The sequence below is a fragment of the Oryzias latipes genome, chromosome 22 (genome assembly GCF_053564925.1).
Source record: "Oryzias latipes strain Hd-rR chromosome 22, Olatipes_Hd-rR_3.1".
Taxonomy (NCBI): domain Eukaryota; kingdom Metazoa; phylum Chordata; class Actinopteri; order Beloniformes; family Adrianichthyidae; genus Oryzias; species Oryzias latipes.
This window is the reverse complement of record NC_136258.1, coordinates 14,004,724-14,015,041: the sequence shown is the minus strand read 5'-3', so window position 1 is coordinate 14,015,041 and position 10,318 is coordinate 14,004,724. Positions and strand designations below refer to the sequence as shown.

The following is a 10,318-nucleotide window of genomic DNA, read 5'->3' as shown; positions in this document are numbered from 1 at the left end:
GGAAATCTATCCACACAATCATTTGGGGCATCATTAAAATCTCCCCCAATAATCAGAATTGCATCTTTATATTTCTTTATAAAAGTCTGTATAATATTGTAAACATCTGTGGCTAATTGTTTTGTTTGTGCTATTATATTGTGACCATACATATTAAGGATTATGAAAACGGATTCCCCGTTTATGTTTTTACTTTGTTTTATTATGAACGTCATCTCATACGTCACTTCCCACGTGATCCAGTTCCCACGCGGTCAACCCGGAAGTTAGTAGCGTGCACCTCGAATGACAACATTCGTGTTTTGCAGTTACATTTTAAACTATTATTTTTACTATTGTGGTTATTTTGTTACTGTAATTTTTTTGCTGGTGCGATTTTCGCGTTTAACAGCGATGGATAACGAAATGTGCAGTTTGAAGAGGCAGCTGGAGGAGAAAGAAAAAGAGATTGCTGCTCTCAGAAGTAAACTAGCAGCACGAGTGGAAAAGGTACGACGGTCCTAAAGTCTGTTTGGCTCGACTTTAATCAACCACTTCCGTGTCATAGTTTGCTTTTATGTCCTTGAGCATTGCTTGTTTAGCCTTGAGCATAGCTTGTTTAGCCTAGTTTTAACTAGTAAAGTTCGCCAACGCTTATTAATGAATGAATGAATGAATTTGTTAATGGTCACTTAACCCATGTTCTGTAATGTTTAGTGTTCAATTAGAATAAGTTTATTACCTGGATCTCCACAAAACAAAATCTAGACTAAACATTCATTTATCACCTAATATATTTAAACTCTGTGGTAATATTTATTAATATATAGAATAACAAAGTGATTTTCTTCTATTGGAGTACATTGAATAAAACTATAGGTTTTAATTCTTTCACTCATCAATATGTCTAAAGTTTTATTTTTTATAAAGCTTTTATTTTACTGACCCTGATCTGGCACATTATGATTTCCTTATTTCATATTTTAACTCTTATTTAAAAACGTTTTTTCTAAATCATCATTAAATGTTTCTAATTTATATATAAAAAAAGACTAGAATATAACTTTATTGACTCCACAACACAGACATTAATTTATTTCCATACATATAAGCGACAGCTGATAATAGATATCTCGTTTGAATAATATACGCAATATAAAAGTTACTCTTTCACTCAAACTGGAAATGAATAATAGACATACATTTTTATATTGATATATAAAAATACATGATTTATATCTATTAAAACCACTATGGCTCAGAATGAGCCACAGAACAATACAGCCTCAGCTCTGAAGCCTTTTAGTTTTAAATTTCTATTTTTAGATGAGACAAACATTAGATGTATTTACTCGAGTACTCTGCTTATGTAGAACCCTGGGCCTTGTAAAATGTGTCACTTATGTATTTGTTGTATCTATCGATAAATGTTAGATTGAAACATGAATTATAAAATCCAAAAAGACAAACATCAGGAAATTAATTGTGTATTTCAGATAAGATTTATCAGACTCTATGGTAATAGTTTTCCTGTTTTGTTATAACATTCTAACCAGGCTTCAGAATTGAAGATACAGGATAAAGTGACCACTTTAAATCCCCTGACAGCCAAGCCTTCACTCAGCAACGAGGACATAATGCGGTACAGCAGGCAGCTTCTTCTGCCTGATTTAGGTGTTCAAGGTATTGACCCTTTCAGACGGCGTCGGTGTGAAAAAAACTCATACAAACCCTCTTAGGTGAAGTTTGCAAACTAGCTAAATATATCTTGTTTGCTTTGAATGTCTGCAGGGCAGCTAAAATTATCCCAAACATCAGTGCTGGTTGTGGGCTGTGGTGGACTGGGGTGCCCCCTGGCACAGTACTTGGCAGCAGCAGGAATAGGTAAGCACCTTGGGTGAATATGTCCATTCATGATACATCTAATACAAGGTTAGTTTCTCGGAGGGAGGGAGCCTTTTTGAACAGTCCGTCATTCATTAAAAAAATATTTGCAAAAATGAAATGAGTATTAGAATGGGTAAGACAGGAACAAACTAGAATAAATACCTAACGTACCCGATGACTAAAATACACGTTTTCAAAACGTCCAACATGGCACAATTCCAGGAGCTGCAGATTAAACAATCAAAGGTTTGTAGCAATATTTAAAGGGGCCTATACCATGCAAAATCAACTTTTTGAGCTTTTAAGTATAGTTTACACCATTGTCTGGATGGATACTTGATTCTGATTGACTGCTGGGTGTGCATTAAAAAGTTATAGACCACAGTGATAACTGCATGCCTAAAAGAGAACTTCTGGTCACTTCAAAACAAACTTTAGCTTCATCACCTGGACAAAAACCAGCAGTAAGAGGTGAACCTTCTCTCTGGACTGGTGCTTTATTTACCCCTGTCGTGACAATCCGCATATATATCGCTGGTTGACGTCATGAAATGGGCGGCACCCAAAAGGAGCGAAAGCCAGAGCCTTCAAAGATCGAGTCGTCTTAACTTCTGGGTCGGAAAATGAGCCGCAAAACTAATGAATATTTAATTTAAAAAATCGTTCTTTAATGTGCCAAATATGTTATCAAATATATGGATATAGTTTATTCTGAAAGGCTTGAGAAAAGCATGATATAGGTCTCTATTGCAATAAATATATTCATTGCAGTAGTGTAAAAGCTGTCTTTGAGTCCTTTTGTAAAATTGTATTGATTTAGAGTGAAACTACTATTGATTGAAGATAAGACAAGGAGACATGGATCATTTGAATGTAAGAAACTTAGCAAGAAACACTGGCTTATAGATTTGTTACACTCAGACTGTTAAGTTTTACGTGTTTATATCTTATAGTTCTGATGAATAGAGCTTACAACTGATGAACCAACCTAGATTTTAGTATATTTGGGTGTATTCAGACTGGAAAAATCCTTTGTTCCAGATCGAGTCCCGAACCTTGTGTTTGGTCTGTATTCAGACTGGCATCAAGCGGACCATTCTGATGCAGACCAAAGCTTGTGAACAAAAACCATGTAAGCATGGAAGAAGCTGTGTTAAAGTGAGCGTTCTAACCGCTTCATTTTCATTTATACTGAAAATGAGTCAACTCTGGTTCACTTAAAGCAGACCACTGGTGTCTAGTCTGAATAGATCCTTAGAAAAAAAGAAACAGTTGAAGCAGTGACTTCAGCAAGATTCCACTGTAAGTCTCACGTTTTATATTTTATGGTAATTCAAAAATAACTCAAGGTTGCAATTATTTTTTGTTTATTTTCATCTGTTTTTTACACTTTTATTTTCAAACAAGTTTAGTTTTCTATGTAGTTATTTTGATTTTCGTCTAGTTTATCAAAATTCACCTGGATTTTAAAGAGAAGCTTGACATTAAAGTGTTTTATTTTGAAACATGAAGTTTGTTTGAAATGTTTAGGTTTTTTTTTCTTCTTCCCTAATTATAATCCTGATACATTTTTCGGAAAACCCTTTTCTTCCTATAATTGTGGCCACTGAATTTGCCTTTTGGGTGTTTTATTTTAACACCATATGTGTATGGATCTTAGGTTCTTAGGCATGTTTGTTGTACCCACAGATTTTTTCAAAGGCACTTTTTAAGTCTGATTTGCTCATAAAGCTTTGCATTCCTCCAGGGCGCCTGGGCCTGCTGGACTACGATGAAGTGGAGCTCAGTAACCTCCACAGACAGGTGCTTCATGGAGAAGAGAACCAGGGCCAAGCCAAGGCTCTATCTGCTGCAAGATCAGTTATAAGGTGCCTAATCAGTGTTCATTAGTCACATAACAAACTTAATGGATTTAGGTTAGAAGTCACTAACAATCACGGATCAATCCCAACTTTTTAAATGAAGATGCTTAAAAGAATTAAGCTTGTATATCAATCTCAAAGTAGCCCAAATAACACAAAAAATGGAATTTAGTGTTTGGATATTCACAGGGAAAATGTCAGGCAGCTGCAATAATTGGGGTGCTTTTAGGCTTTTGCTGACTCTTTGGTTGCTTGGTAATGGATGCTGGCGCTTCCCAGTCTGGCCACAGGTTATATTTGGTCATACATTTCTCTTCAGTCGACAAATATTGTGTAAACATGTTATTTTAAAGGCAGCAGTTTGGAGTGCCGTTTAACCTCACAGTGGGCCTCTGTGGGCCGCCTGTACATATCTGTAGCCACAAGAGGGCGTCTTTTTCCGGAAAATAACTTGTTCAGTGTTTGACGAGTTCCAGACATAAAACAAACGATTATACAGCAGCACACGGGGTCAGCAACGTTTGTGACATGAAGGGCTAATTTGAAATGTTCTCCATAACAACTGTGCCATCACCAACTATGATACAAACCCTAATACAAAGAAATACAAAAACATTTCAAAAATATCGGAAATTTTATTTAACTCACAAACAGCAGGACAATTCACTTTTTTTAAAACAGATCTTGACATTGACTCAAAAAAGTGCTTTCATAGCAATATTGCACGTGGAAAATGGGTCAAAGTTTATTGAAACTATGTTTGTTTGAAACAAATAGTAAAGCAATCAGGTTGGATACGTTAGAACAAAATACCATGAATATTTCAACCTCACAACCATTAACATAAAACAAAAAAACGAGTATGTTTTTGGCTTATTGATCTTTTGTAACATTATGAGACGGCCTGAACAACCTAATGTTAATTCTGTGATCGTGCTTTTATTGCATGTAAAATTAAATGTTTTGACTTTTTCATTAGTTTGTTTAATCATAGTAATAAACATTTTTCTCATTTGGACAGCGTCATTCTTCATTTTTTCACCCCCATGTAAATGGAATGGTGATCAGCTGTTGTAGTAAAAAAAACTTGTTCACATTTCTCATAAACATTTGTCAGAACAGAAAAAAAAAGTCTGGGTATAATCTGACCTTGCTATGCTATTACTCAACAAACTGAACTTCATAACTATTGTCCCGCCGCAATGCCAAAAACATGACCATAAAACCAGCGATGCAGTCATTAACGTGTGCTGCAGCTCATGGATTCGCGTCGCACTTTTCCCACACACGCACGCGGCGCTTAACCCCTTCCGTCATCAACATTTCAAAATCTCAGGATCATGATAACATTTTCATTTTACAGTAGCATTGCTTTAAACCCTGTTCATGAAGGCTTATGCGAAAAAGAGGCAGTATTTATAGGCTATTTATTGTGGGCGGGGTCAGAATAACAGTGCTGCAGGATTCGACTCTTTCCTTATGACGCCATAGGGAAAACGATTATTGGGAGAAGCGATGATCACTCAAACCTGATTTAGTTCAAATTTGGAAGATACCAATGGAGGACAGATCAAATGCTTATGGTGTTACTCCCCTCGCGTGCTGCTGTCTTTCCCTCGTGCCCTAGGTTGCTGACCCCCTGATATAACACAACTTATTAAAAAAACTTTAGCGTTCTTTGAAGGTTATTTGTGCATTTAGGATGTCCTTGTTTGTGATGATTGTTACTAACACTGTTTTGAAAGGGATAAACAAGTAAATGTTGTTCGGTTTTACATTTTAATAGGATGTTTTTGTCTTTTTTGTTTTCTCTGAACTAAAAAAAATGTCGTCATGTGTCTACAGGTTAAACTCTGGTGTTGAGTGTATTCCCTACCACCTGCAGCTTTCTCCTGAAAATGCCTTGCAGCTTGTTCAACAGTATCCTCAGTCATGTTTTCCACTTGAAAACTAGTCAAAATACCAGCCCAGGTAAAACATTTTTTTTTAATTTACTAAGAAAGTGTGTATTTATGCTGAGAAACAGCACCTTGACTTCCCGACCTCATGTATGACATTGTGGCCGACTGTTCGGACAACGTTCCCACCCGTTATCTGGTGAATGATGCGTGCGTTCTCAGCGGAAAGCCTCTTGTATCAGCGAGTGCCTTAAGAATGGAGGGACAGGTAAGCTGGAAATCACTTCTCTTTCTTCATCTTTTGCTTTCAGTTTTCAGTATTTCTTTGTGTGTGTGCAGTTGACTGTGTATAATTACCACGGAGGCCCCTGCTATAGGTGCCTGTACCCTGTTCCCCCACCCCCAGAGACGGTCACCAACTGTTCTGATGGAGGCGTGTTAGGAGTGGGTGAGTTTGATCTCCTGACTTTATAAAGAGGTCTTTACCTAAGAGAACCAAGTAGTTATTTGTTTTTTTTTTTTTAAATACCCACTTTTTAGTTCCAGGGATAATGGGCTGCCTTCAAGCGTTGGAGGTCCTCAAAATTGCCTCTGGGCAAGGCAGTATCCTTTCTTTAAGTTTTGTGACTCCCACATTTCATGCAGCACCACTTCTTCAGATTTAAATCAGTTTTGAAATAAAATAATGTATACGGTTTTGAAAATGACTTCATCGTAGGTAAATTTTGTGTTAGTTCAAAAAATAATAAAAATGAAAACATTTTCTTTGCTTTCAAAGGATTCTTCTGACCATTTGTTTGCCTCATAGGATTTTTGTTCTTTCTGTGTCCCATCGTTCATACTGACAGTCACAGACAAGAACAGACATGTCTTTTCCTTTGCTTTGCATTGCATTGTAATACACGTACTGATACCTGCAGAAGGTTTCCAGCTATTGTCCACTAAAATCCTGAATGTTGCCATGCTCTAAAGGCTCCAGTAGGAGACTAAATAGGTTCTATAGTCAGATTTCTTTTACAGTTTTTGCCAAAGTCAAATTAATTTTATTTATATAGCACCTTTCATCTTAAGAAAACATCTCAAGGTGCTGTACGTTAATCACCAATGCAAAAAATAAATAAATAAGCCCCTCATAATAATATATACAAAGACAAGCACACGTAAAAAGCCAAAAGTCTTTCCCTTAGCTTGCCTTGCCAGCTGCCTGTGGTCAGCAGCTGCTGCTATTTGATGCTCAAAATGCCAGATTCCGGTCCATCAGGCTGCGGCCCAAACAGCCCAGCTGCGTGGTGTGTGGAGAAATCCCCAGTGTGACCCGGCTGGTTGATTATGAGGCTTTCTGTGGGTCCGCTGCCACAGATAAGGTTGGTTACAGAAGAAAGGCTTGGGATTTATATTGAAAGGTTGCTTTTTGAAGGAAAAGTTCTCGGTCCAACTGAAGGTCATTATCGTGAAATTTTCTAAAGTGCTACCAATTATTCTCCCACCTTTTTATTCCAGTGCCGCAAGCTTAACCTGCTGTCCAAAGATCAGAGGATTACAGTGCAGGTAGGGTATAGTTGCCCAAATGTTCGGTCATTGCGTGACTCATTGTGTTTAACCCCATTCATTGTATGATTATGCACAATTTTGCCAGTTTTTATGTGTATTCATAATAAACTGATTACATCTCACCGCTGACCCAGCCTCAAATGGGAAATGACTTGAAATGCAACTGTAGATTTTCTATGGGAAAAAAATAACATGTTCTCTTTGGCTCTGAGAGCAGTGTTAGTGAATTGCATCTGTTTTTATTTCTGCTGAATTGCAGCTCTAAAACCTGCTTAGTCATTAGGCACAGAGATGGGAATCATGATTGATTGGGGTTCAGAACCGATTGTGCAAGGAACTCCAGTTAGAAACAGTTTGGTTTCCTGTAATTTAAGGGAAAATCCGTTAAAATGTTGGCATTGCCTCGAAATTACAAATCCATGCAACCTTTCTTTTAATCATTTTGGTTTCCTTAATTAATCTAAAGATGTGAATTAGCTGCTTTCCCCCAAAGAATAAGCCTTTTTAAAGTGGTTTATAGTTTTTGCATGTTGATAAATGTTTACATGAACTTCTAGGATTATAAATCAATAAGAGACAGCACAGGACCCCATATCTTGTTGGATGTGCGCCCTCTAGTGGAAGTGGAAATCTGCAGCTTACCTTCCTCACTCAGTATCCTTTTATTTTTTGCCGAAACGTTCCCACTTTGTTGGATAATAAATTGAAATAAACTTGCACCTGTTTCTGATTCTGAGTGATTAGTGATCCTTATGTTGCTACCAGATATTCCCCTCTCCAGTTTAGAGGAGAAGAAAAGCAAAGATATCCAGTTACTTCAAGAGAAAATCAGCCAAGTGAAACAACAGATGGCAGGTGACCAGCAGGCGCCAGGTAACTTGGTATACCAGTTGAGGATCCATGTGTGCACCTTCAGTTCCACACACTTGTATATATGCATAGACCCCTGTGTGGTCTCAGTGCAGGTCAGTAGGACCATTTCAGAGAGGTTGTAAAGGGGTTGCTAGGTAACCTCTTTTCCAAAACAAATATGGAAAGTCGGAACAGCTGGTCTGCTTTACAGAAATTAACGTTAAAATGTCATTTTTGTGGCTTTCTCTGTGAGTTTAGCAGGGAAGTTAAAGCTTATCACTTTGCACAGTCTTCTGCATCGATCAGCTGTTGTTTCTTATTGAGTCTTTGCTGTTTGTTAATGCAGCTTTGTCCACCCGCTGGACCTTTTTAGTAGAAAGTCATTCAAATGTCTGCAGATATTACATTATTTTTATGGTGTCTTCCAGTCTATGTGGTCTGTAAACTGGGCAATGACTCCCAGAAAGCTGTGCAGCTTCTGGAGAAGATGAGTGGAGAAGAAGTGGATGGAATAACAGTCAAAGACATCTCTGGAGGCTTAATGGCATGGGCAAAGATGATAGATCCCTCATTTCCTCGATATTGATGTTTAAATACGTTTCCATCAATAAATTGCTTGTTATTACAGTCAATTCTATTAGTCTTTTTACTTGAATGTATTCCCTTCATCTTGGTTGAATTTTGCTTAATACATTTGCTCAAAAGCACAATCTGGAACTTTGTTTTTTGGTCCAAGAGCTAAGACACATTTTTAATTGTGACGGTTGCAAGGTTTTTCTGTTAACAGTAGAGGTGTAACGATTAATTGATGAATCGATTTGCATTCCTACAATCAAACCAGATCGATCTTTCGGAGGCAAGTTGTTAATCGAATCAATCTATACCATTATAAATTTGTTTCAAAATGAAATGAATCAATTATATCTATGTTCAAATACATTTATTTTACATGAAAACGACCAAGTCAGTCACTGCGAGTAAAACACATTATGGCAGCAAAAAATGATCAAGCCGTCATTACAGTCCAATGTGTGGAAACAATGAATTTTGTAAAGACACGTGATCATACAGTGTGCTAGAATGTTCCATTGATATTATTTTGATGTGGAAAAGCAACAGTGGGCAGAACTTAGTGAAACTAGAATGTGAATACATTTGCCATTAATTCTCATTTACTTGTTTGTACACATTTAATTTACACTTGATTATGTTTGGAAGAAATAAAAGGAATCTGGAAAACTTCACTTGTACTGAGGTATTTATCTTTGAGTCACACTGGTTTAATTTTTGGCAGTAGATGTCCTTAATTTTAGGTGAGTAAGTTGGATCGTTTGAAATGAACCAAAATCGATTGTGAATCGTATTGTCAACCACAAATGAAAAAATGAATCAAATAATTGATAAGAGTGAATTGTCACACACTAGTTAATAGTATAAGTTAGAGTATAAAACTGGTTTTATTTTATCATGTAATTATAACAAAATAATCTTAAATGGCAGGGGTGTCAAACTCATTTTCACCGAGGGCCACATCAGCAAAGTGGCTGTCCTCAAAGGGCCAAATATAACTTATACATGTAACTAAATGTAATGGAAAAATAAATGTAACTACTCCTTATTGTTAAACGACTAATTATTTATTTATTATATATTTTTAAAGTTACAATTAAAGTTGCATAGAAAACACATGTTTGCTTGTTACTTTAGCATAAATCCTTTTAAATTTGAGTCTGTCAGGTTAGGTTATATGGACAGTGTTTAAGTCCTAATGTATAGTTGCCCAATCCGAAATTTCAAGTCAAATTCCCACTAAATATGAACACCAATTTTTATTTTTTATTTTAAGAAATTAAAACCACATAAAATGACATGGCGGGCTACATTTGGCCTTGAGTTTGACTCGTGTTATGTGGTATTAATTCAACTGTGATGATTGTGCATATCTTAGTTTTTTCCTGTATAAGGCATTAATGTGGCCTTAGCTGTGAATAATACTTAATAAATAAACTGATTTAATTTGAATGCTAATTTGTAGAAGCCTTAGAATGTAAAAGGAACCTTTTTAGTTAATATGTAGATAAAGATCAGAGAAATTGCAGCATTTGAAAGTAGAGAAACTTTATTTTTAAAATAAATATCAGCAGTTTTTGATTTATTGTGACCTGAAAGCAAACGTGCCTTTGAGGACTCCTGCTCAGATAACATTGTGTTATAAACCAATCCGGGTCATGTGGAGTCTTTTTTTTCTTCTTTTCTCCTCGGCAGGCCTAAAGTTTGAATAACGGAAAA

At 36.5% G+C, this 10,318-nt stretch overlaps 1 protein-coding gene across 1 annotated transcript; it reads left to right on the top strand.

The window, feature by feature from the left end:
• Positions 1-239: 239 nt before the first annotated feature.
• mocs3 (molybdenum cofactor synthesis 3) lies at positions 240-9,273 on the top strand. Its single transcript, XM_078941330.1, has 13 exons — positions 240-489; positions 1,536-1,662; positions 1,771-1,863; positions 3,614-3,734; positions 5,574-5,652; positions 5,781-5,894; positions 5,966-6,074; positions 6,167-6,229; positions 6,827-6,990; positions 7,127-7,174; positions 7,735-7,831; positions 7,943-8,050; positions 8,458-9,273. Exons 1-13 carry the CDS (start codon positions 286-288, stop codon positions 8,613-8,615), a joined length of 1,485 nt encoding a protein of 494 aa, XP_078797456.1. The 5' UTR covers positions 240-285; the 3' UTR covers positions 8,616-9,273.
• Positions 9,274-10,318: the final 1,045 nt, after the last annotated feature.

Coding starts and splice junctions, on each gene's coding strand:
- mocs3 (XM_078941330.1), top strand. CDS start 286: ATGACAACATTCGTGTTTTGCAGTTACATTTTAAACTATTATTTTTAC. Junction 5,653..5,780: donor TGCAGCTTGTTCAACAGTAT/CCTCAGTCATGT, acceptor GACCTCATGTAT/GACATTGTGGCCGACTGTTC. Junction 8,051..8,457: donor AGGTGACCAGCAGGCGCCAG/GTAACTTGGTAT, acceptor GGTGTCTTCCAG/TCTATGTGGTCTGTAAACTG.